This window comes from Leptonychotes weddellii, chromosome X, assembly GCF_054177405.1.
Source record: "Leptonychotes weddellii isolate Sample4059 chromosome X, ASM5417740v2, whole genome shotgun sequence".
Lineage (NCBI taxonomy): Eukaryota > Metazoa > Chordata > Mammalia > Carnivora > Phocidae > Leptonychotes > Leptonychotes weddellii.
In genome coordinates, this window is record NC_138385.1 from 13,744,533 (window position 1) to 13,772,097 (window position 27,565).

The window sequence follows — 27,565 nt, forward strand, 5'->3', positions numbered from 1 at the left end:
TCATTTAACAATGTGTACTCTGTTTTCTGAAAGGAATAACGCATCACAGGAAAAATAAAATTCTCGGGGTGCCTGGGTGGCTCAGTCGGTTAAGCATCTGCCTTTGGCTCAGGTCATGATCCCAGAGTCCTGGGATGGAGGCCTGAGTCAGGCTCCTGCTCAGCGGGGAGAATGCCATCTCCCTCTGCCCCTCCCCCTGCTTGTGCTCTCTCTCTTTCAAATAAATAAATAAAATCTTTAAAACAAACTAGAAATTTCTCTAGCATTACCAAACTTGTGAAAATCCATAAAATGATTTATTTCATATACGCAAACTCAGAATCTCTTGGTACACTTAAATTTTTGCAAATTAATACAGACATCACAATACTGCTCCATATAAACCTTTGTATAAACATTAAAGGAAATATATACATGATTTTTTTTTTCTTTTAGTGCTTCCAAAGCACAGAATGTCCAAGTCCACCTGAAGACTTTCTGGCGTCACATGCAAGAACAAATGTCAGGGCTGGGGTAGCCTCAGGTGCACTTGGTAATGTCTCTAGACAAAATAGAAGAGAGTTGGAGGTAGATCGTTTGTGACTCTCCCTGCCCCCTCCCACAGAGAAATAAGTTACCCTAATAGCAGCTTTCTTACTCTTTGATTCAAACTGTCCTGAATATTGCATTTAAAAGGCACAACTATGAATTGTTGAAAACAATTGTTGAACAAAGTTGAAAACTTTGTTCGGTACGCACAAGATGACCAATTGGCTTCTGAACACCTATTCTTTCTGGAGGACGTAGTAAGGGCACCAAGCAGTGCTCCAGTTACAGGGGGCCCCTAGTCACTCTGGAAATGCCCAGAACAACAAAGCTCCACGGAGGAAACCCTTATCACATCTAGTAGGGGTGACAGTGTTTACTGAATTGAACCGGCTGATATTACTAAGATCACCTTCCTCAACTGGGAAAAGAAAACGGAACAACAAACTAATACTTTCAAGGGAAAAACTCTTAGGGCAAAAGCCAGCTTTTACTTCCAGATACTCATTTAAAAAAAAAAAGCTCCATGGCTTTTTCTTAGCCTCAGGAAGGCAATTCCCTTGGCTAAAACATTCTAGGAAGCTTTAACAATATGCTTTTCCATCCTACAGCACGGAGAACTTGCCCTTTTTTCTCCTTGGTCTTTGCATTAACACAATGATCTGCTGTTGATGTGATTAACATTGTTGAGGTGGTGATGGGAGTCTATTTTTTCTAGGACCTTCTCAAGGTACTGGATTAAGACTCGTCTTTTAAACCTAAAAATAAAGAGAAATTTTATTAACCAAAAGATACTAAAAGCACTTCCAATGTGCAAGGCACCGTGCAGGGGACAAAGTTGGGCTGGTGATCTCCATGGGGATCGAAAATGCATCCTCGTGTAAAGATGGGGCTTAGCAAATGCTAACAGTGCCAACTGAGGGAGGGCCCAAGCCCGCCTCAGACTGTGGTGAGCCCAGAGGATTCCACAGAGTTGGATGAATGAGCTGGACTCAGATACTATCAATCTAAATGCCTCTGGAGACAGCCTTAACTCTGAGTGAGAGCCAGGGTTGGAGAAAAGCAAAGCGGAGCTCATTCCTCCCCCTGTCCTGCATTGGGCCCTACTGCTTCAAAAAAAAAAAAAAAAATGAAGGTCTCCTCTTTACACCCACCTTGCGGCTTCCTTGATGGTAAATTCAACAAATTGTTTCTTGACCGCAAGAGGCCCTTGCACTTCTTCAAGCAAAATGAAAATCCTTTCGTACTCTGAAGATATAAAAAAGAAAACCAGCTTCAGTATTTAAAAAAAAAACACGAGTGGGAAATAAAATTCAATCTTTACACATCCTCGGGAGTCATTCTTCACGGGTGGGAAGTTAGATATAATTTGTACTTTAACCGTTCAAATCAAAATAGCTGCCCATTAGCTACTAAGGAAACTCTCGTAAACACTGCACAGAAGGGGTAGGTTGAGTGACGGCCCCCAACGTTGTCTGTGCTCTAATTCCCAGAACCCGCGAATACGTTATCGTATTTGGCAGAAGGGACTTGACTTTGCAGATGTGATTAAGTTATGGATCTTGAGATGGGGAGATAATTCAGGTTTACGCATCAGCGTAGTCACAAACACCCGAATAAGAGGGAGGCCGTAGAGTTGGCGTCAGAGAGAAAAGATGTAAGGATGGGAGAGGAGGCTAGGCAGGAGAGAAGGCGCCAGTGCGACCGGCTCGAAGACGGAGGAAGGGGCCAGGAGCTAAGGAGTGCAGGCAGCCTATGGAAGCTGGAAAGGGCAAGGAGACAGATTCTCCCTAGAGTCTCCAGAAGGAACACCGGCCTGCTAGTGCCTTCCTTTTAGCCCAGTGAAAATAATCTCAGGATTCTGACTTCCGTATTGGGTCCTTTTAGTTAAAGCAAGAGGAATCACTTTAAGTGATGTGAAAACCCAATACTTCCCAAAAATGTACCTCAAGAGATAGCATGAATCATATCCTGCATCAGAGAACGAGGACCTTCCGTCATATTACTGACGTGTGTTCTTTCACTACTTACTCCGTCCAAATTTCCGAACTTCCTTCATTAACTGATGTTTTATATCCGCATTGATTCCTTGCGCCATGGCAGGAGTTATTTGCAAAGTGTTTGGTACAGTTCCCAAAGTCGACGTTACTGAGGCTTTTCGATCCTCTACAGAGACACTGTCGTTTTTGCTTCCTCCTATAAGTGCGTTAGTCCCAGGTTTGTGAATCAGGCCATCTTTCCTTAGACTAGCGAAGTCATCAGACAGAGAATCCAACTGGTTGTGTGGAATACCATCTCCTGCCATATTCATAAGCTCTGGTGGGGCAGATTTTGACAAGAAGCCATCAGGTGGGATCTGACCATTTTCCATCTTCTCCTCATGGACCTCAGGAATAACAGTAACATCTGGAAACCAAATTAAGAAGTTGAGCTGTGAGGTAGGGGCGTTCTATCCACCCCACAGGTAGATCCCAGTGCTCCTCAGTTCTGAGGAAATTCTTTGTTTCAGAGAGCAAGAAGATGTACAGATGGAGTCTGAGACCCCTCCAATTGAGCTCAGGAAGATACTACTACAAAACCACTTTCTTCTCTTCATGGTGCTCCGAATACATATGGAAACCAAGTCAGAGAGTACAACGAATAAGCATTCCCAGATCCCTGGCATCCATATTTAGCGGCTGCCTGTGTTTTACAAGCTGAAAAGCAGCAAGTCTCACTTGATGTCATGACTCCTGTCATTGACATATAAAACACCATGCTTCACTGAGCTTGGCACCACACCACGTGGGCCCCCTTCAACCTCCCTCCTCTCTACCTCAAAAGTTCTGAGGAAACACAGGTGGCCATTAGGTGGACTCCATCACCAAAAATCTTTGTCTGTATATGATTCTCATCATTCCCTTCTGTGACAAAGAAGTGGGTTTCCTTTTACTCCCAAGTCTGATCCCTGTACTTCATATGCTTGGCCTCCTCTGGGCCAGGCACCGAGCCAAAGCCGGGGGATCAGCAAGGAATGAGACAGACGGAAACAATCCCTACCGTTATGGAACTTACATCCTCATGGGGGAGACAGACGGTACATGTAAAAAATGCAAAGGGATTAACAGCTTGTATTCGTGTTAGGAAGGATGGAAGCAGGGATGTGAGCGAGAGCAGGAGGCGAAGCGTCCATGAGGCGTGGTCGGGCGGGGCCCCCTGAGGAGGTGAGCCCTGGGCAGAGCCAGGAACAGGAGACGGAGGCGGCCTGTGCACACGCAGAGGAGGAGGTCCAGCTGCCGGGAGGGCCGTGCAGGGCCCCTAGGAGGGGACGAGCCGGGGCCGAGGAGCAAAAGACAGAGGCAGAGAGAGCAAGAAGGACACGGAGAGGACACATGTAGGAAAGGATGACAGGGTCAGGTGGTGCAGGGCATGTGGACCAGCAAAGGACAGAGGCAGAGAGAGCAAGAAGGACACAGAGAGGATGCGTGATGGCAAAAGAGGATGACAAGGCCAGGTCGTGCAGGGCGTGGAAACCAGCATCGGGAGCTCAGATTGTTCTGCGTGCGGGGGGAGTTGATGACGGGTTTGAAGATGGCCATGGCACGATCTGGTTTCTGTGCGGCCATGGCCACTCTGGCCACAGCACAGTGAATGGGTTAGACAGGGCCAAGAATGGGAAGCAGGGAAATCAGATGAGAAGCTGCTGTAGTAGCTTGGGGACAGATGGTGGCAGCACGGACTAGAGGGATGGAGACAAAGGGGGCGATACAGGAATTCTACTGGGTGTCAGGTTGCCTGGACTTGCTAAGGGATGGAAGTGAGAGAAGAATTAAGAGAAAGCATGGTGACTCCAAGGGTTTTCACCTGAAACCCTGGGGAAATAATAGTGCCAGGGCTGGGCAGGGGCCCATGCCCAACTGCTCCTGAGAGTGGATCGTGCCCTGCTCTTCCCGATCTGGCTCGTTGACCTCATGCTAACAGGTGGTGTCACTTAAGATTAAGCGTCATGCACTGGGGACGGCTGCGGGGAGAGCTGTTTTGGAGAGAGCGGAGGTGAGGCTTTCCAATGAACCACGTGAAACCGACTGAGTTTTGTCTGCCCGTCCGTCGGACACCTCAGTGGAGATACCATGTCCATCGATAAATTTAATTCTGGCGTTTGGAGCAAGTTGTAGTCGAGAGGGGTAAATACCCGAGTTGTTGACATGTGCGTCTCCTGGAAAGCCTAAGACTGCACGGGGTCACCTAGGGAGGGGAGGGGGGCCAGGATGGAGTTTCGGGTCCCTACACTATTTACAGGTGGGAGAGAAGGGGAGAAACCACAAAAAGAGGATGAAGAGGGGTTGCCATAAAAGGGCAAAGAAAACCAGGGCTCGTGGTGTTTGTTTCCATGGAGGAGGGAGTGAACAACTGCGTCAAATGGCGCGAAGGAGCAATGGCAACATGCGGCAGACACAGGGGGGGACCCTGATGACTCCCGTGGCAGCAGAGGGGAGAGGCGGAGCCTCTGGGTGAGAGCAGGAAGAGGAGATGAGGCCACAAAGCCAGTGCAGACCCGGCCATGCTCTTCTTGGGCCCGTTCGCTCCTGCTGCTTCGGGAACCTGCTTCCTCGCTCTGACTCACGCAGTAACATGCTCCTACCTCCACAGCAGGGCCTCCGTGCCCCACGGGGCACCTTTGCACCTACCCCATGGATGATTTAATAACGGTTTACTTAACGACCAAAAAGCGAATACAAAAGAAATGAGTACAAAGGAAACTAAAGTTGCTTAGTGTCTTAGTCGTCTAGGAGCCATAAGGAAATCACAACCACTACTCTATACCTGTGTGGACAAGGGTGGGTTTTATGAGGTTTGGATAAGATGGTAACCACGAGGCTGAGGGTGGTCCCTTGCCGCCCACGTGGTTAGTTACAGTAGGTGGTGTTTGTGGTTCCGCCAACAGCAGGGACATACTCCGCCTTCTCTTAGGTGACAGAGGACTGCTGGCTTCTCCGGGACGCTTCACTTTGTTTTGTGGCCCTGCTACGAACTCATCTGCTTCATCAATCATCATTCCCTAGAAGACATCAACGAACATGTTCCATTAAAGATCATGCGTCCCACCACCAACACAGGCCCTGCTCACGGGCCCGAGATCTGCCACGCCCCACACCGACTCCTCGCTCAGACGGCGCCACTCTGGTCCAGTAGAACGGGTCGCCAAGGTCAGACACGGTACAATCACGGTTACCCAGAAAGCTTGAGGAATGAGCAACTCGCATGAACCGAAATGGGAATAAACCCACAGTGACCTTTCTGAGGAAGGACAAACCATGCTGAACCAACAATTCCCTTGTGTGCTTTTGCGCTTTAAACGCATCATTAGGAAATACTGATTATCACCGTACAGAATGCTGCATCTAAATGGTGGACAGCCGGCTGATGGAAAAAAAAAGAAAATGTCATTCCCCCGACAGCAACCTCACAGAGATTCAAATATGTCCACTGTGGGGGGATTCTCACTCTGGGGGGTAAAGGATAAGAGTAGAAGTGTAGAAGGGTAGCTAAAAGCTGTTGTCATCCAAGGATAACCCAAGAATATGGAAGTATTTTCATAAAATCATAATAAATGACATTTCCAAGGCACTTTCCAAAGCAAAGCAGTACAGAAAGGTGAGAACACATTCACTGAGCTTTACTACATGTCAGGTCATGTTCGAAACAGTATTACACGCACTCACTCAATACTCCACAGGGCTCTATTAGTTAAGCGTAACAAAGAGCCCCAATGCTACAAGTGAGGAAACCAAGGCACAGAAAGATTAAGAAAAACTCCAATTAATTGAGGATGGGGGTGAAGTGGGTGAAGTGGGATACCTTCCAGTCTCGTTTGGTTACGAGAGAGATTATTGTATGGTCTGCACCTTAATACCAATTGTCTTCTCCGTGTGTGCAGATATAATCCCCATGTGTCCTCATCCTTAAATGGTCAAGTCAGCATCTCTCTCTCTCTCACACACACACACACACACACACGTCACATTTAGATCTCTAGTAGGACAATCCAAATAAAGCAACATCACCTAGTACTTCCTATTTCAAGAGGAACACTTCATCACGGTCTAGATAGAGCATTAGAGATCTGAGTCATGGAAACAGGAAATAAATGGTGATCTCAATATTAGAGGAATTAGTGTGTAGACATGGGAATGAATACAGACTCTGGAGCTGGAAAGATGTGGGTTCAAATCCTGGCTCTTATCAGCCGTGTTTACTCAGGGCATGCCACTTGACCACTGTAAGCCTTGATTTCTTCTTATGAAAGGGCAGATAGGAACACTCATCTGCACTGCAAGCATTAAATGTGATCATTTAAAACACCAGCTCCTACTTGGTACTCAATCAAGGCCTATTATTTTCTTCAAGCAACACACCTTTGCATCAGGAGGCACCTGCTTTCCATGCACAAAGAGCCCTACAGTCTATTTTATCTTTTAAACAGAGGGAGCTCTGATTTATATTCATCGTGCCCAGAAGAAAGGAATTATAGCAAGGATATCACCAAGTAGGCAGACCCGGAAATCGGCATCTTACCTTCTTATCTTGTTTGAACGGATTGCCGAAAGTATGCAGTCTTTTTGGTTGATCGGGATCGATCTCTCGAAGAGGAGAAGCCAACGTCTTTAGATATTCCTGATAGTTACCCATTTGTGCGACTGGAACACTATGAAGGGAATCTGTAACATCATAGGGAGAAAAACACATGGTCTACAGCTGCAGTGTCCCACCCTTTTGAGAGGACACGATCACAGTCGGCTTTAGCAATGTGGGCCTTGGCATAAAATCTTGAATTCTAAGATCCAAAAGCATCTCTCTTCAACCCACTCATTACTCAGGGTACCATCACTACTGCCTACAGGCTCAGATCATGAGGTCAACCACAACTCCCTTCTGCTTCCAACCAGGTTTGAAAACGGGCTGATATCTGGTACACCACCACCCAACTTGAGGCACCATGTTCTGCATTTCAAAGAGCCTAGGCTCCATGGTTCTCTCTTATCATCTGGAGTACCTTGGTTAGTAGGCCTTCTGTTCTTGGGAGAATGTGATTAAATCTACAGGCTCTCTTCCTTAGAGAAGCTTCCTCCTCACCACAAAACTTGGTGTATAATTTCAGGAGATGGGCCAAGCTAAGATTTGCTCATTTTAACAGAAAAATGACCCATTTTAAAATGAACAAAAGGGAGTAAAGGGGAATTGTATACCATCACCAATTATCCTAGACACTATCAGGTGTAAATGAGGAATTCTGGATTGAATTCATCATGGCAGGCTGGGTTGTGCAATTTCCAAAATCTGACAGACCTAGATCCTGCCACTTTCCAACTCCCGGAACCTGGACTAGCCATTAAAATGAGAGAGAGAGAGAGAGAGAGAGAGAGAGAGAGAAACAGATTCTTAACCATAGAGAACAAACTGATGGTTACGAGAGCAGAGGGGGTGGGAGGAATGGGTGAAAGAGATGACAGGGATGGAGGGCACTTGTGATGAGCTCCCGGTCTTTGTATGGAAGTGTTGAATTATACACCTGAAACTAATATTACACTGTATGTGAACTAGACTGGAATTAAAATAAAAACTTCAAAAAAAGAAAAAAATGCTCACTCTTGGTTTCCATGTCCATAAAATGGGCATAAAAGCAGTATCTCTCTCATGGGACTGTTTTGAAGCTTACAAAAGCTGAAGCATGCACACCTCCCCTAAAACCTGAGGACAAGCAAATTGTGCTGGGGAGTGTAGGGATTAAGCAAAAATAGGCATTCTAAGCCTTAAAATATTACAAAATAACCTACCGATTATGCAGTAAGCACCTTCATGGAAGTCAGGCTTGCCGCTCTCCTAATCAACAAAAAGTACTGCTTTGTTCATTTACCTTCATCTTGTCCCACGATAAACTTGTGTGTCTTCAGCAAATTGGATCTCATTCTGGTTAACTGGTCTAAAAGACCTCTACGTGGAATATCATAAGCATTTCTATATGTCTGAGGTTTCAAATCCTATTCGAAAGGGAAGAAATAATTTCAGTCACTCCTGGGGCTTTTGACATCGAAAGTGTCATTCTTACTCTCTTAAAATCTTAGTGAAAAGAACGACAGTCAATATAACTAACTGTAGTAGAAATCGGCCGGTGGCCAATTTGCCTTCGATGGCCTTTTTCTGAATTCCAGTACGCCCACAAAATATTCAAAGCACTGGGAATATCCTTTTCCAAGTATGTCAGCTGGCCCGGCCCATTCTGCCTAACGTGGACCTCCTCTCTGGGAAATCGTGGGTCCAGGGGTCCCAGCAGGGCTGGCCAAGACTCTCTCACAGATGCTCTGTTGCCCGAGACTCCTCAAACCCGATCCTCTTCCTTGTCCTCTCCTCTCACAGGTGCGAGGGGAGCAGTACGACCTGAAGGCTCTCCCTGTCTACTCCTGTCCTCTCGCCCCTTTATCCTTCCCAGACATTACCCACCCCTCCCCGCCGAACGTATCTTGTACATTTAATTCCATATCGGCGTCTGTGGGCAAGACAATTCCTAGACTGGTCCATATGGATAACCATGAAGTCCAAAACAGGATCGTAATCATTTCAAAATTAAAGTAATATGACATAAATGTTTCTGACGAGTTCAAACAAACATGAACGATTTATGTCACAGTTTACCTTGTTTAAGAGCCCTAACTGGAAGCCAGCAAATTCTTTGGTATTCAATTCTGTCAGTCTTGGTGCACTTTCCCCTATGATTTCTTTCAATAGTTTTCTAAAATTTTTACTGTGCGTCATGGACACGCCACCTCCAGAATGGTTTTTCACTTTGATTCCAATTTCCTGGGGAGGTTTCTTCCCCACGGATGCTAGTATTCGTTCTGACTCTAGTTTGGTCTAAAATGAAAGTACATAGTATGTTAAGAAAAGATCTACATTATCACGGTTGTTTTCACTACTTAAGAAAGGTAATACTTTAAGAACCCCACAGAAGAATTTTTCAATCGTAAATCATAGAAAAACTGATAATTAAATATTTCCCTGTGCATAGCAAACAGGGAGGGGGCCTAGAAAGGTAAATGACTTACTACATTTTTTTTTCCTCTTGTCTAGTGTCAAAATTATGATTGAATCATGGAGAGAATGGAAACTGTGGCTAAGACTTCCATTCATAGACATTTAAAATCACATTTTGTTGCTGTAGAATCTAGTCTAAGTCAACATATTTATTTCAGACCCAGACATAAAGGTTTAAGACTCTGTATTTACAAACGTAAACTAGTGCTAAAATTCGGATTACAGAGATTGGCATCACATCTGGAAAAAATTATATTGTTTATTTCTAATATCGGACCACCCCCCAAAAAGTAATGCTTAATTTAACAAACATTACCACATAAATAATATGTAATGTGTATTCAGTAAGTTTCTAGCTAACTTACAAAAAAAATCCTCTTACTAGACACTGTTAAACCACATTGATAAATATTGCTTGACAGTGTACTGGGCACATTTTGTGATTTACATACATCTGAGATGGTTCAAGGAACACTGGCGACATAGCTATTAAATTAGTAATTAAATTAGTAATTGGAGTGATTATAAATAGGTAATAATCTTTTCTTTTTCTCTAAAAGAAGGAATCCCACCAATGCCCCGTAAGCCCAAAAGAATTTTGAGTTTCTTATGATTAGGTCGGAGATATTCGCTAATTCTCACTATGATTGGAATTAAGTACGTTTATTATTTTTCCAAAAAATTAAGTCATGAAATAAGGGAGAAGAGCAAATGAAGGGCCTGTTTCCAGAAATCGTTCCGAAATCTCATTTGAAAAACTACACAAACAACATGTCCCAGAGGTCCCAGAACTTGCATGAGTTTCAACTCTGCTCTCTATTCTTCCTTGTGGCCACACCCTGCTGACACAGCCTTAAAGGCCTAAGGTAGACATCAAATAAAAAATATATATAAATCAACAGGTCAATCAGTCAATAAATAACCAAAACAAAACATTAACAACAACAAAAATCTATTAGAAGAAAGGGGGTCGTGGGGACACTCGGTAGACCAGAAATCTAGGTTTGCCTTTCCTTTCTTTCGCATTTATGAGCATGCTGGCCAGGTAGGAGCTGGTAAGCCTCAGACCATCCTTCTGTCTGTGCCAGGTCCTCGCAAGGTGTGTCAGCATCCCCAACTGTGGAGTCATTTGGGTTCTTTAGTGACATCTGACACTCTTTGGCTTACTACTATCTGTCTCCTACAGGCCCAACTTCCAAACATATCTGCCTTAAAGCCTGACGGCCACTGCAAATGCTAGTACTGCTCCCTACCTGGGAATACCCTTGTGCAGAAGAAGAAAGTAAAAAGGCTGCATCAATTGGTCATATAACATAACACATTTGTATGGCAGTAAAGCTCTAACTCAGTAGCTCTCAAATATTTCCATCCTGCAAGAATGGGCTAGGTAGAGGTGAGAAGTATGATAAGTAGGGGTGAGTGGAGGATGAGGTACTAATAGTGGGGCAGGCAAGGGACAAGGTGAATAATGGTAAATGAGGTGGGGGTATAAAGGAACAGATGGAGGGCAAGAAGAGAGGAGGTTGAACTCCACTCTTCAGGTCTCCTTGGGGCCTATCACCCTCCAGCAATGAGGAACACTGGTCTCATCTCCCCGTCTCCAAGAAAAGGCATCTGGATATTTATTGCCTAAACACGAATGTCAGGCAAGACGTTGAACCACCACACCATGCCTCCGTGTGCTGACCTAAAAAAAGGGGGGGGGTGCTCTAGCCCAGCGTGACTTAAGGAGAAACTAGGTTGAGGACAGACAAAATGTGACCCATGAGATAATTTTACTAAGCCTCTGCCCCTCTTAGGCCACAAGATATCAACCAGCTTGTGGGTAGCACAAACTGGCGAGCGAAAGGAGAAATGGCACAGCATCCAATGACACTGACAGACCCTTAACTGCAGTTTAGTGGTGAAACTAGAAGCCATAGAGAATCACATTATTACTAATCCATAAAGTGGAGAAATAGATACACATTTAATTTGAAAAATTACAATTACACTAAAGAATAAGGAAATGCACTTCTGAGGGCAAAGGATTTTTGTTTGTTTGTTTTTACCAATACTACCTGTTGGCTGAGTTTTTTAAGGTAAGAGATAACACTGTAACTAAGTCCACAATCTAAATTATCTGATATCAGATTTGGAGCTCCCATCATCCTTAGTGCTTTCTTTAATGGCTATAAGGAAACAAAATACACAACAGTAAGAATAGAATAAATCTTAAAATACTCAAAGTTCAGTTATAAGGGGCAAAGGGACATGATTCATTTCTTAGAAGTCAAGGTGCTGCACATAAAACCAAACATGGAACATTAAAAAGTGGCAATGAATATAGCAGAGGAGTAAGGAGCAGAAAGTAACAAAATCAGAAGAGAGTGGGAGAAGAAGAGCAAGAAACAGCAAATTCAAACAGGTAAATTGCTTTCAGGCTTAATTCCCAAATCATAAAATCATTTCATATTGCATTTTATCGTGCACCCCGTTCCTGCCATGGTAAATACTAACACACCCCAATTTCTCCTCCCAGTGACACCACTGGTACCCTTTAAGATTCTGCCTTTTCACCTCTAGAAACTTGGCCAAAAGTTTGCCACATCTGCCTCTGAAATGATTTTGATCATCTTGATTTCGATTATACGACCAGTTCAAAATCATCATGACTGTTTTTCCCCAAATTGTAGAAACCCAAACGAGGCCAAGTAGCTTTTTGTTCTTTTTGGATTCCCCTCCCCCAACCAGTGCCCCTGCTTCGTGCTGTGTCTCGGACACATTTACCAGGCAGTACGTCAATATATGGCCTTCAGAGTTGTTTTTCAGAGGGAAACCCCATATTGAAAATTTCTAGAGTTAAAAAGGGAAGTTGGCATCATACATGAGTCCAGACCTATTTTTCTTAAATCCCCAAATCCCACTTTCATAAGGTTACTTTAATAAGAGAAACAGAGATAGACGTGTTGTTTTAAAGAATAACCATGGCAGTTAAAGGCAATAAAATAAAGAAACAATTTTCTTCCACATAATTTGAGAAGACAGTGGTGACACAAATATTTAGCAATAAAAATATCGAGCTTATTTCAAGGGTCCAGTGTTTGGTTCACTGACATTTCTGGTGACAAGAATCATCATTGATACAGCTAATGCATATATACACATAAATACATACTAATAAGTAGTACGGAGGCAGAGTTTTTAAGTAGCTGTCAAAAGCCTGTCGCCACTTCAGATTTGGCTTAAGCTTGTGAACTTTAAACAAGTCATCTGTAAGAGAAAAACCAAACAAAGTATGACGTGATTCCAGTCCTAAATTCCAAGAGCTAAATCAAGCAACCTGCATCTGCTATATCGTTTCCTAGACATCTCAACTTTTAATTACATTAGATGAACCTCTCATTGATCTGACTGTCTTGTTTGGTACTATTTACCAAAATTATATGGAGTGTTTTTCTAGAAAAAAAAATTCTCAGGTTAGATATTCCTCTGCCATCTGTGAAGCTACGTAAAATGTAATATTTAAGCCCTGACTCCGATCCACACGTGAAATATCTTTCTGACCCGTTACATATTGGTAACATGACTGTACTAATTTTCACCTGAGGGGGAATCCATGGTCACTGGTTGACGGAATATTTTTTTATTCGAATGGAGGGTGTTAAAGCAACAACAAGGACAAAACCCCGGAATCACAGAGACAGAGAACAGATCAGTGGCAGCCAGAGGCGGGGTGGGGGTGTAGGGAGTAGGCGAAATGGCTGAAAGTGATCAAATGGCACAAACTTCCAGTTACAAAATAAGTAAGTCCTGGGGGATATCATGTACAGCATGGTGACTCTAGTTAATGATACTGTATTGCGTATTTGCAAGCTGCTAAGACGGTAGATCTTAAAATTTCTCATCGCAAGAAATTTGTGATCACGCGTTGTGATGGATGTGAACTAGTGTCCGCAGTGTTCTTTTCACAGTATGTACAAAGACTGACTCATTAACATTGCGCACGGGAAACTAACATTATGTGTCAATTATATGTCAATAATTAATAAATAAATAAACGGAGGGTGTTGTAAAGAGACTTTACAAAAGCAAAGCCTCTAACTTCCAGGCAATGACAGCGAGCTCTAAATTATGCTTTGGATTCGCCTTCATCAGCCTATACTTTGTATAGTCCTATTCCCCGCCCTCCTTCATTTCTTCCATTTCAGTGGTCAGGCATTTCGAGCCAAACGTTGGGTCTGTCAAATATTAGCTAACAATTAGGTCATGGCACTAGCACAAGCTAGTGGAGATGTTAGGTTGGAGTTCGAAACTCTGTACAACTAAATGTGTTTCTTGAATACCATGTGCGTTAATACCCCTAAAGATACTGTCCTTAAATAAGCGGACATCCCCTCTACCTTTTTCAAACTTAAATTTAATTGTTTTCATAATCTAAATGCATATAGACACTACAGGAAAATTGCCAAACCATGTCATTATTTCCTTCTGAGGGTATGAAAAAATATTTTTTATATATTAATTCAAAATTGGTATCGCCAGACATCAACGGGAACCTGCCGCACTTAATACAAATGCCAAAGAGATATTTTAAATTCATCTTCTATTTTGTTTCTTCAGGTTTCATTGGCTCTTATCCAAAAAAATCCAAATGCTTTACTTCCAAGGACAAAAGCATCCCTATGCCATATGCATGATTTCTCTACAAATAGGCCTATTCTTTGAAATGCTGAATTACTTTAGTTAAGAAAAGCAACTACGCATTTTCTTCCTTTTACTGCTATAATAAATTATTCACCCCTGCCGAAACTAATTTAAATGAATTTACAAAGTCATAAAATGTGGGTCTTCTGTTCTTTTGGTGCAGGGTAGAAAGAACAAAGAAAAACAGATCTGAAGAGATTTCTGGCTCATTGTAACATGCAGGTCCTTTAAAGACCATTCATATCTTGACAGAAAGGAACGAGAGACGGTGGAAAGATGCTGTTATACTTGGGTCTTTATGAGGAGTCTGTTGGGAATTAAGCAGATTTTTGGAAACTGACAAATTGAAATACCACAAGACTGGGGAGACATTTAGATATAAATAGATTAGATAATGAGAGTCAAGAATAGTCTTAGAATTTCAAACAATGCCGATTGCAATGATTCCACCAATTAGTCTAATTTAGTCTAATTATTTCTTGTCGGAGTTTTTGAAACGGGGGAGGAAGAAAGAGAATGTTCCACAGTCTAGATTAAGGGTAGAGAGCTACTGGGGTAAGGCTGCTTGAGTCACATTCTCCGCAGGGCAGGAAATGATTTCCATGGCGTTAGGTTGTATTAGGACAGGACAGTGAAGATGTCATAAACACTCAGCTAGTCAACGTTTGAAAGACAAAGAGATCAGAGTGTAGGAGAGTAAAGTGATATTACCCACACCTCAAAAACTACTAACATTTTCCCTTCCATTCATTTCTCCCCATTTCCTGCTGCAAAAAAAGGGGGGGGGGGGAAGAGGTGGCTCAGCCACACACTTAGCAGAGTGAGCTTTGAGAAACCACTCAGTTCCAGGCTCAGCCACACACTTAGCAGAGTGAGCTTTGAGAAACCACTTCGCCTTCTTGTGCCTCCGTTTCTTTTTGTTCTCCTGATTGGAACACTGGTCTTAATATGGAGCTGAATTTTATTTTTTACACAAATCTCAGTTCTTAATTAAAAAAACAAACAAACGGGGCAGGCACCTGGGTGGCGCAGTCAGTTGAGCATCTGACTTTTGGTTTTGGCTCAGGTTGTGATCTCAGGGTCGTGAGATCGAGCCCCGTGTGGGGCTCTGTACTCAGTGGGGAGTCTGCTTGGATTTCTCGCTCCCTCTGCCCCTCCCCCCACACTCTCTCTGTCTCTCTAAAATAAATAAATAAATACTCTTAAAAAAAACGGGCGGGGGCGCCTGGGTGGCTCAGTTGGTTAAGCGACTGCCTTCGGCTCAGGCCATGATCCTGGAGTCCCGGGATCGAGTCCCGCATCGGGCTCCCTGCTCAGCGGGGAGTCTGCTTCTCCCTCTGATCCTCCCCCATCTCATGCTCTCTCTCTGTCTCATTCTCTCTCTCAAATAAATAAATAAAATCTTAAAAAAAAAAAAACGGGCGAACTGAATGTGGTATAGCTGAGGGAAAAAAGTTGCTACAGATGTCTTAATTTCTGTAGTTACTGGCCCTCGATAGAAAAAAAGATCTCCTTATTGAGAGATAATCTTCTTGCCAACTGTGATATTCTGGTTACCACCCTACCGACATGATTCTCATGATGACTCATTGATCCAATTAAGCCTCACTTATCCATTCCAGGTAAGTTTTAGTGCTTAAATAATTAAGCTTCTGTTAACTACTTTTGACGGAAATCTTGAATCAATAAAGAAAAAAAAACAAGGGTGACCTTTATGGACAGTTATCATATTATGCAGTAATACAGTGATGTTTCTGGGCATTAGGAAGTGTATGTGACTTAACTTGCCTTTTTACTAAATGCTCTGCCCAACAAATTGCAAAACTGTCCTCTATCTTTATATAATGTCCTTCATATGGAATAGCAGTGCCTTCAAGAGCTATGAAAATAACATAGATATCAATATGACAATAGTAATGATAATGCTAATAACATTATTGAGCAGTTACTATTTGCAATTTAACTGCATTAATTCATTTAATCCCAACTAAATGCCTTTGGGATACGTACTATCATTACGCCCATTTTACAGATGAAGTAAGTAAGGCACAGAGAAGCTATATACCTTATCCAAGGTCAAAAAGCTAGCAAACGGCAGAGCCAGGATCCATATGAGGGCAGCTACGCTCTACAGTCCATACTCTTCTTTTTTTAAGATTTATTTGTTTATTTATTTGAGAGAGGGGAAAGGGACAGAGGGAGAGTGGGAGAGAGAGAATCACAAGCAGATTCCCCACTGAGCGAGGAGCCTGACACGGGGCTCGATCCCATGACCCTGAGATCATGACCTGAGCCGAGATCATGACCTGAGCTGAAATCATGAGTTGGACACTTAACTGACAGAGCCACCCAGGCGCCGCTCTACAGTGCATACTCTTAACACTATGGGGCTACACAACCCAGAAAGCGAAGTAATGGTGGAAATGTTGAGAGTGTCTATTTCAGAACTCAACACAAAACCTAAGTTTGGGATTCGGGGGCACAAGGACCTCCAGCCTCTAAGGGTGTGAAAACTCCTGTGCTCCCTGGGAAGACACAGCTTACAGAAAAGCCTGGAAATGGATATTTAAAGGCAAAGGGCAGAATGGGAACTGAGTCAAGGACAGACTGACCCTCAGATGGATGCCTGGCATGGGGGAAGGGGGAGGGATCAAAGATGCCAATGGGTTTCTGGCTTGGGATGTTTGCAGAGGGATGTTGATGCTCTAGGCAGGGTTGGATCCTTGGTGTCAGAGGTTAAGGAGGACCAGGGACAGATGTGGCACATGTACCTCTTGTGACAGAAGCCATTGCAGGGAGAAGGGGAACTTGGCATTTGGGGAAGAGGCAGACTGACGGGTGACCAAGCAGACAGTGCTGGGAGTTGACCTTACCTAGTACTGGGGAGTGTGAGAGTGGGCATCACGTGGCTACTTAGGCACAGCAGGTGCAAAAAGGAAGGCCTGGATGCTTCCTCTTAACCTTTATGACATGTCCACATCTGACTTCTATTACCCGCAAGACCAAAAGCCCAGGCTTAAAGGGCGGGTCTCGCTATTGTGAAGAGCTGTGCATCTCAATTTCTACTGGGAGAGCAGCTACCCTGGTTAGGGGCACTTTCACATAATAAGCCCTGCAGTAATAAGGTCACCTCAACCCCTGCGGTGTCAATGGAGACCACATGGGGAGGAGTAGTGAGGAACTCCTACTTCTCCCAGCCAGGGAGGTATCATTCTAGTGAGGATCCAGAACCCCCACCCCACCCCCACAGCAGTAACGAGGAGCCCCTCCCTTTGAGTGTCAACAGAGGCCAAGTGGGGAACCTGGACTTCTACCCCCTCCCGGCACTAACAAGGCAGTACCCTGCAAACTCTGCCAGGAGTGAGAGAGGAAGCTGAACCAGAAGGCTTAAATAAGATCGAGACTCCTAACATAATGCTGAAAAGGCACAGGAGTCAACTGAAAATCCCTCAACGTACCAAGAACGAGGAAGATCTCACGACACATTCAAAAGACCATCAAGAGATGCCAACACCAAAATGATCGAGACATTAAAAATATCCAATAAAGATGTAAAAGGAGCCAGCATACAAAAGGTTTCAACAAGCAATTATAAACTGGTGTGACACAAATGAGAAAACAGAAAGCCTCATCAAAGAAAGAGAAAGGAAAAAGCAGAAGATATAAAGAAGAACCCAATGGAAATCTCAGAACTGAGAAATACAATAACCAAAATAAAAAGCTCAACGGATGGGCTCAAAAGCACAACGGAGGGGACAGAGGAAATAATCAGTAAACTGGAAAAGAGAACAGGAGAAATCACCCAGTCTGAATAACAGAAAACAGACACACACACACCCGCGAAAATGACCAGGTCTAAGATTTGAAAATCTTTCCCCGTTCCGTAGCTTGCCTTTTCACTCTGCTAATTATGGCCTTTGCTGCACAAAAGCTTTTAAGTTTGATGATTTTATTTATTTATTTAATTGACAGAGAGAGACAGCAAGAGAGGGAACACAAGCAGGGGGAGTGGGAGAGGGAGAAGCAGGCTTCCCGCGGAGCAGGGAGCCCGATGCGGGGCTCGATCCCAGGATCCTGGGATCATGACCTGAGCCGAAGGCAGACGCTTAACGACTGAGCCACCCAGGCACCCCTATTTCTTTTTTTTTTAATTTCCAGTTTTTATTTTAATTCCAGTTAGTGAACATACAGTGTTATATTCGTTTCAGGTATAGAATGTAGTGATTCAACACTTGCATACACACCCGGTGTTCATCACAAGTGGACTCCTTAGTGCCCATCCCCTCTTTCCCCCATGTCCCTGCTCCTCCCTTCTGGTGACCAGCAGTGTGTTCTCTATGGTTAAGAGTCTGTTTCTTGGTTTGCCTCTCTGTCTTTTTTTCCTTTTGCTCATTTGTTTTGTTTCTTAAATTCCACATAGGTGTGAAATCATATGGTATTTGCCTTTCTCTGGCTTATTTCGCTTAGCCTTATACTCTCTAGGTCTATCCATGTAGTTGCAAAGGGCAAGGTTTCATTTTTGATGGCTGAGTAATATCCCATTGTGTACACATACCACCTCTTCTTTATCCATTCACCTATCGATGGCCACTTGGGCTGCTTCCAGATCTTGGCCATTGTAAATAATGCTGCCAGAAACATAGGGGTGCACGGATCCCTCTGAATTAGCGTTCTTGTAGTCTTTGGGTAAATATCCAGTAGTGCAATTACTGGATCATAGGGCCATTCTATTTTTAACTTTTTTTTTCTATTTTTAACTTTTTGAGGAATCTCTATACTGTCTTCCCCAGTGGCTGCACCAGCGTCATTCCTTACGACTGCATGCGAAATCTACAGTTATCTGAAAATAAAACGTCATCTTAAAAAATAGAAAAATAATACCATTAACAGTCAAAGTGGAGATTATCTAATCTTTCACTTTATAGCTGGGAGAACTGAAGTCACAAAGGGTGAGAAATAGGTGAAAATAAGTGAAATAGGTCGGACCGAGAAACAGAAAAACCGTATGATTTCACTCATATGTGGAATCTAAAAACACAAAACAAATGAATAAACAAACAGAAAGCAGAATCAGACCTATAAATCCAGAGAACAAGCTGATGGCTGCCAGAGGGGAGGGGGGTGGGGGGTGGGGGTGAAATGGGTGAAGGGGAGTGGGAGGTGCAGGCTTCCAGTTATGGAATGAGGAAGTCACGGGGCTGAAAGGCACAGCATAGGGAACGTCGAGAATGGTATTGTAACAGTGCTGTATGGGGACAGAGGGCAGACACCCTTGAGGGGAGCACAGCATAAGGTATAGACTTGTCCAATCACTATGTTGTACACCTGAAACTAATGTAACATTGTGTGTCAGCTACCCCCATGTAAAAACATTTTTTAAGAAATCATTAACTAGGGCGCCTGGGTGGCTCAGTTGGTTAAGCGACTGCCTTCGGCTCAGGTCATGATCCTGGAGTCCCGGGATCGAGTCCCGCATCGGGCTCCCTGCTCGGCGGGGAGTCTGCTTCTCCCTCGGACCCTCCTCCCTCTCATGCTCTCTGTCTCTCATTCTCTCTGTCTCAAATAAATAAAAAAAAAAAAAAAAAAAGAAATCATTAACTAATAAATCTATTTGAACTTACAAATAATTTAAACAAATCCACAAAATATAGGTACTTTCTATTGGTACCCTTATTAATCTCAAAGACATAACCTATATTTTGTATCAATGACAATCACCTTTGAGAGGACATTTTTAGAGTGGACTAAGAAAGTCGGTAGACTATATACAAAATAATCATGCTAATCCATTTATAATGAGCCATTCTTAACCTGCTTAACTTGCAACATTTGAAAGAATTGTTTTTTTCAGGACATGTAGTACAAACACTACTTATAGCACTAAAAATCTTACGCTTTTAATGACTACATGAAAACTCAAAGGTTGAAACTTTTTGCAAAAATTAAGAAACCCCATCGAATAAAAATGATCCCAACTTTACAACTAGAAGGATACCTACCACATGGTAAGACTATATTGCTCCAAACAGATGCGGCTCTTTCAATGAGAAAAAAAAAAATCTCTACACACATTTTCAGTGGTATCTCGGTAGCAGCTTCTGGAGTCGCTCCTTGTAGAATTTTACCATGGAAACGACAGCTTCTCCGACTACAGTGATTGCAGAATTGACGCTCGTACCTAGTTCCTTAACTTGCCTATAACACAGATGCCTCCGGAACATTTAAGATGCTTTTATGGGGGAACGAGTGGGAGCCAATATCCCGCACAGAAGCCCTATTTTCTGGAGAAAACCATCAGATTCTTGGAGCATTAACCCCAATCAATGGAATTTTTGGTCCCAAATTAGTCAATGGAAAAGCCAAGTCACTTGAAACGGGGGGCAGGGGGCTGGGGGGCGCGGCGGGGAACGTCAGCACTGGTGCTCGCAGCCTAAAATGTGACAGGAGCCACACCAGAGGCTAAGTGTCTCTTCGGTCTGATGCAAAAAAACAAAAACAAAAACAAAACAAAACAAAACCGAAGTAACAAAACGAACAGAACAGAAAACAGTGTGCAAATTCTATCCTTCCAAACCGGTGTTTAGCCTTTTCTATATCCCGATATCAATTATTCTTTGACTACATTTAAAACGCTTAGCCGTTCTCCTATTTTTCATTTCTGTTGCGTTTTAAAGACGATGAAGTGGCATATACTTTACTTACCTAAAAGAGGGAGTAAAACCGGGTAGTTGTACGGCATCACAAAGAGGTTTACACAAGTTAAAGTCGTACTGGCTTTTAAATAACCAAATGGATAGCCAAGTTCATTGTATTTTCCACTGCTAGTAACAAATACCTAAGAACATGAGATCAGACACAGTTATGACAATGAGGATTTTATGTGAAACCAAACTCCCAGCAACATTCCAGAATGACATCTAAGGCACAGCGTAACTATAATGTAAAAATGGCAATAGCGCTTTTAGCCTGGGGTCATGTCCAAATAGGCCATACTAAATAAGAACGTTCTGATTGCGATTCTTTATACATTATATTAAGAACTGAAACCGGACTATGCGGTCACCATTCGGAGACCACGGGCTACCTCAACAATACCCAAATATTTACTTGGTTAGCACAATGGCAAACGAGGCTGAAATACCACTAAGTGATACCAGCCATGAAAACAAACGGACTTCTCAAAAGAACAAGTGGGGACCAGAGTGGGGACTTGAGAAAAACGGAGCATTTTTCATCGGGTAAATATTTATCGAGTGGCCTATTATGAGCTGGACACCGGCGCTAATTATTTGGAGGCAGCAAGGAGATGCTTTGGTTCAATCTGGAAGGCATTTTCTCTTCTAAATGATGCTGGTAGAGCAAACATTCAGTAACGATCAAAACATTAATCTTTATTCCATGTGACTACCATCTTATTCCTCGCTGATGATTCCTGATTATACGGTCAGGTCCCGTACACTCGATATGCTGGGCTGATGTCCTCTGGGTACCATTTTTTCCTCTCTGTTCCCTGTTTCCTCTTTGGCCCAAGTTAGGGCACCGGTATATACTTTTAGGGACCTAGACCTTTGCCTTTCCCGAAGTCCTTCAGCAGGATCATTGAAGGCAAAAGTCAAACCGTGATGGTGAACAGAATCCATTCACCATGCTAATTCCTGGTACCGGCCATATCACCTACCAGTTGACTAAATTCTTGCTATATTTAGTCGTAGCTAAGAATAAATCTTTCCTGTGTCTTTTGTGACCCCACAAAACAATGAGTCGTGCTGGTGCTATAAAACAGGACTCATCTACTAGATTTCATGTCATAATTTGAACCTTAATAGAAACAAAGAAGTGTAGTAACACATGGTGGATTTCCCCCTATTTCCTAAGTATGTAGAACAGAAGAGGGGGGAAATCATCATAAAGGATTAAAAACGTTACACACAGCCATCGGGGGTCAGGCCTAGGAGGCCCATGAGAGGTGAAACACTGTTTTTTGTTCCTCTCTCCCTTTCTCTCTTTCTTCCCTCCCTCCCTCCCTTCCCTCTCATAAGCCCCCTGAGTTTTTCCAAATTCCTTATCACCTGCAGATTCATAGAATGGGGGGAGGGGGATTCAAAGGGATCATCAGAGACCATCTCGTCTAGAGAAAGTAAGTGTCTGGCCCAGGACCACATTACTGGTGGCAGGCGTAGGGTTGGAATCCAGGCTCCATCGTGATTTAGCCAAATTTCCTGGCTCCTGGTTCATCTTATTCCTTTTCACTCCCACTAATTCCTTGCCTTCAAATTAAACCAAAGTCACATAAGGTACAGGAGATAGGCATATGGCCTATTTGAGGGGTGGTGCAGGAAGCAAGGGCAGGATGTCTTATGTGCCTCTGGAGAAGCTTTACAAGAAATGTGCTATACAGAAAAGAGGGCTTCTTTTTAGGGAAAAGATATGATTTGTAATTGTATTTGCTTGTGTTGCAAAATTTGTGTCAATCCGTGAAGTCAACCTCCTATCGTGGTTTTGAGTTAACATTCTGTCATCCGTATCTCTACATTCCTAGCACATTTCCGGGGCATTGTGTCATCAGCACCCAAATCAAGAAATAGAACACAACCAGAAAGAAACCCCTTCATGTCCCTTGCTGGTCACTGCTCTGCACCCCCAAGAGAAACTACCAACCCGACTTCTGACAGAGTCAGCCCGCTTTGCCTCTTTTCGAGTGTAGATAAAATAGAATCACAGGATATGGGATCTTTGATGGCTGGCATCTTCCGCTCAGTATTATATTTATGAGATTGTTCTGTTTCTTACACTTTTACATTCTTGCTTCAAGTGTGTTTCTTTTCTCCTACCCAGTTTTAGCATCTTCGGAGAATTTAAGTAGCTTAAAGACAACTAGTAGCAATAATCTCACATTTTAGGATGAAACAGATGGCAGTCTAAAAGTGTTTCTTGCGTAAATAGAAGCTAACAATTACTGATTGCTATATGGTGCCGGCGTTTAGAAATAGAACAAACACACTTCCAGCGTAGGACTTCCTTATTATATCCCAATAAAAGGGCTGTGTGACTGCCATGTCTGGATTTTTACAAACTAATATCCAAAGGTGAGTCTATTAATAAATCAGCAAGCCCTTCCGCCTGAAGTATAATGTTTGGAAGAGCCGGTAACACATGCATTTGCCGCATCCGAGTAAAATCCATGTTACACACACCGATGTGCTTTGTACAGGAAGAGAAGTCTGACTACATGACAGAAACACAAAAGTAGTCTCAGGGCTTATGGGGGTTTTTTTGTGTCAAAAATATCTTGTACACCTGAAACTAATATTATACACTGTACCGTTAACTACCTGGAATTTAAAGAAAAACGTTAAAAAAAAAATTTGATCTTGTACTTCCAATCTGTCAAGTTCACACGAAGCCTCAGCTGCAGAAGCCACCTTTGAAACTTCTTAAAAGAATTCCCAGCTCCCAGAGTGGTTACAGACATTTGGCCAACAGGTAAGGGTAAGTACCTGCCAGCAGGTATGGGGAGACTTTCGTTCCAGGATGTACTGAGTTAAGGGTGAAGGTTCAAGTTCATATTTGTCAAAAGGAAGTTTGTCTATTACCATTGGCTCACAATCTACGCAGGAGAACCTCACAACAGGATGAGATGTTCGTGGAGGCTAAAAGACAAGAGGGGAAGATACGGTCCGTTATCAAAGCGAGCTTACATTTCTGACAAATCCGCAACCCCTTCCGTCTTTTGTGAAACCATCGCTGAGATATAGAGCAGTGCTTTGAAAAAGAGGGCATCGCCAACAGCGTCCATCTGGGGAGGGCACAGGGATTCTTTAGCTCTACCATCTACTTGGCATTGGGAGGAGGAAAGGTGAATTAGAACACTCATAACTACAATTTCAGTGAAGTAAAGATGACAAGTGCTTTGAATACGGTTAGGAAGTCACTAATGATCTATAGAATGAACCCCGATTTTCAGATCCACTTTGCAACCTCCAAGCATGACCTGCCCTTCATTCCTTTGTACCATGAGATTACAGATAGTCCAGATGCTGCTAGCGAAGAAGAAATCCATGAAGCTGTCAAAGGAGCTAATGACAGGGCTAGAGCTACTAACAAGCAAGCAGAAAAACTGTAAAGCCATGGAAAGGGCAAGGCAAGTACCAAAAATGAGCCAGTTACAACACCCAGGACCAGTGGAAATTTCTCACCCCCACAAGCTTGTCTCAGACCAGTTAGAGCCGAGGATGCTTTGGGCGGGCTGCAAAGGTACCAGAGCGGACTGGTAGAGATGAAGAGATGAGGAGATAGGACAAATCCCCGGGACAAGGGTGAGACGTGATGCCCCCTCTTCTTGCCGAGAGATCTCTCAGGCTAATAGGAATATGACAAAACATCTCCGTTTCCCTTATAAAGGGGAAAAACATACTCCTTTGCCTTTGTGATTTACACACCTACAAGATGTTTGAGGAGCTGAGGGAAACAGCCATCAAATGTGCTTTTAAAGCTGGGGGGATGGTAACAGGGGTGATGTGTGGGTTAGCTGGAATTTCTTTCATCCCAGTTTTTCCTGATTTTCATTTTTTAAATATTTTTACTTATTTGAGAAAGAGAGAGAGAGGGAGAGAGGGCGTGCAAGCATGGGGGGAGGGGCAGACGGAGAGGGACTAGCAGACTCTGCGCTGAGTGTGGAGCCCCACACGGGGCTCGATCCCACGATCCTGAGATCACGACCTGAGCTGAAATCAAGAGTCAGTCGCTTAATTGACTGGGCCATCCAGGCACCCCTCCTGATTTTCATTTTAATTAAACCTGAGAAATACTTCTGGCTTCTTTGATTTAAACTGATTTTTAAAAAGCCATAAAGACACAAGTGAAGCCCTGTCACTAGCAATAATGACATAAATCCGTAACTAAAACATTCACTCTGGGGTCTGGAGCTAAGAGCGACTGGGCACTGAGATCTGCCCAGTGTGTCACCTTGGAGCCCTGAGGGAAGGCGGAGGAGATATACCCTCCCCCACAGCAGGGGCGGAAGTGGCTCTTCAGTCCTATATTCTCATGGCATCTCCTGGGAAAAGGAGCCTAGAAAGAGTAATCCAGAAGAAAATACAGTTCATGTCAGAAATTTCTAAAACGCACACAGGATGTAGATTGGCTGAACCAGGAAGGTGCTGAACTGAAGGCGTAGTGATCGTTTTGTGCCCCTCCCCCCACAGCAGAAGGCTCACTCTGGCCTTTGTGCAGAGGCTTGGGGGAGGAAGATGAAGGGAGAGTGGGCTCCACATGCTTTCCCTCATTAGTAGACACCCCTCTCCCCCCAAAAAAGCCAATTCATCTGGTACTAGGAACAACTACAATATCAAACCCTCTTCTCCCAAATGCAGTGAACAAAAAGAAAAGTCCTCGCTTAGAGATCATTTTTCAAATACTGCTTAATTATCCATCACCGAAAGGTACACTGCAAGGAACGCAAGTCCATGGATTACAAAAAGATGAAAAGCAGGTCCACAAAGTTCCACTAGGTGCCTAACGACTCCCCAGGAGGAAGTAGAAGAGCTTCTGTGTTTCTAGAACCTAGGCAAGGTGCAAGCTAAGTTTTCATTTCCTGAGGATGTACACGAAAAACAATGCCCGTGCTCTTTGGACGTGGCGTTTCCCATGTCAATCAAGTCAGCCGCTGGGAAATAAAAACCAAGCCACAGATTGCGACGCCATCAAAAATAACAACGCTTTAACATCCAAAGTGGGCAGTTCAAGTGGCAAAAGGCAACTAAAAGAAAGAATGCCAGAAGACCAAGGAAGTCCTCTCTTGTTTTTAGGTACAAGCTTAGACTTCCAGCCAGAGAGAAAAGGTATAGCTTAAAAGCCTGGGATCGAGTCCCACATTGGGCTCCTGGCTCAGCGGGGAGCCTGCTTCTCCCTCTCTCTCCTTCTCTCCCCTCTCATGCTGTTTCTCTCTCTCTAATAAATAAATAAAGAAAATCTTTAAAAAAAAAAAAAAAAGAGCCTCAAAGCCATTTTACAAGGGTCACTGTAATCAGCAAACTGAAAATCCGGAATGATGTTTACCTTTCTGTTTTATGACACTTACTAGTGAAGGTAAATTCTGATCTGGCCAGAAAGATTCTGGAATTGGCCAATGTCCAACAGGAACACCAGTCTTAGAGTTAGGTCGTACATAGATGAGCTTATGACAACTATGCCATGGTTGAGCAGCAAATGAATTGCTTGGCCTGGATGAATCCATAAGTCCATCTAAAAGGTAAACAAAGACAGATACTAAGGCATCAATTTCTTTTTACAGCTGCTGATCTTCTTGCACAAAATTTTCAGCTCCAGGCAAAGTACAAAACAAGCCAAAACGGTACTTTGTGAAAAAAATGAGAGAAATCAAAGACTCTATCAGGATTTCTGAATGTTCTCTCTAGCACTTTTCATCTAATCCATCCCTCTAATCCAACACCCCACCCCCATCCTTAACCATGCCCCGAACACCTAGTTATACGGAAAACTATTATAAAATTAGTTTTCAATTTTCTGAATTTGGACACATAAATTACCCCCACCAAAGCACTAGAGTTATTTTTTCAAATTAGGTAAATGAAATTGCTCATCCCTTGGTACAGTTTTTACATTTTTGGGATCTGACAAAGTAGGTCATACATTCCATTTAGATTTTCTTTCTATTCCCAGTTAGATGGGGGGAGAAAAAGTATTCTTTACTAAACAGACCCAATGACCACAAAGGCAAAATAAAAACAATCCAGATGCACTCAAAGAATAGAAGGAATGTTGACAATACAATCTACATATATAGTTGGGGGAGGGAACATAAAGCAAATGCATCGAGTTTATTATGGACAAATTCATGATAGTTTCCCCAGCCACCATTAAAATTCCATGGAAGCTGGGCATTGTATAATGCTGAAGGATGTATCCCAAATGTATTTGAATTGTTTAAACTAGCATATTTCATTTGTCCACCAAAAGAGGGCAAGGCAGAGTTATATAACCTTTAATGCAATGATTCAATAGTCTATATTTGTAAAAGAGACGTTTTAATGATTTGAGTCACATTTCTTAAATTACAGGTCATTTGATTTACTTATTTAAGTGTCACTTTAAACAAGTAATTACTTTACGCCAGGAGATTTACTAGGGTCCATGGATCTCTAGGGAATACATGTAATGGCTTCAGGGGACCAAGAGACCCCCCTGAAGTTGAGCTCACAATTCTGGGGATGTGCATCTTTCTGAGGAGAGAGTTCTTAGCTTTCTTCAGAATCTCAAAGGCTAA

The 27,565-nt window shown here is 43.2% G+C and overlaps 1 protein-coding gene across 9 annotated transcripts in view; it reads right to left on the minus strand.

Annotated features, from left to right (window-relative positions):
- Window positions 1-274: 274 nt before the first annotated feature.
- The window catches only part of SAGE1 (sarcoma antigen 1), a 53,004-nt gene continuing 25,713 nt past the window's right edge, over window positions 275-27,565 (minus strand). For 4 of the 9 annotated variants that reach the window (XM_081808205.1, XM_081808202.1, XM_081808208.1 and 1 more), the window contains 12 exons: window positions 26,360-26,523; window positions 23,778-23,930; window positions 20,983-21,115; window positions 12,752-12,846; window positions 11,655-11,765; window positions 9,196-9,414; window positions 8,420-8,543; window positions 7,081-7,223; window positions 5,329-5,563; window positions 2,557-2,931; window positions 1,680-1,773; window positions 275-1,283 (listed from right to left, as the gene is read on the minus strand). In XM_081808205.1, coding sequence (XP_081664331.1) covers window positions 1,175-1,283; window positions 1,680-1,773; window positions 2,557-2,931; window positions 5,329-5,563; window positions 7,081-7,223; window positions 8,420-8,543; window positions 9,196-9,414; window positions 11,655-11,765; window positions 12,752-12,846; window positions 20,983-21,115; window positions 23,778-23,930; window positions 26,360-26,523 — 1,955 coding nt within the window. In that variant the 3' untranslated portion in view covers window positions 275-1,174. The remainder of the gene's footprint in view (window positions 1,284-1,679; window positions 1,774-2,556; window positions 2,932-5,328; window positions 5,564-7,080; window positions 7,224-8,419; window positions 8,544-9,195; window positions 9,415-11,654; window positions 11,766-12,751; window positions 12,847-20,982; window positions 21,116-23,777; window positions 23,931-26,359; window positions 26,524-27,565) is intronic. The other 5 variants (XM_081808206.1, XM_006741249.3, XM_081808203.1 and 2 more) reach the window with 4 other exon arrangements.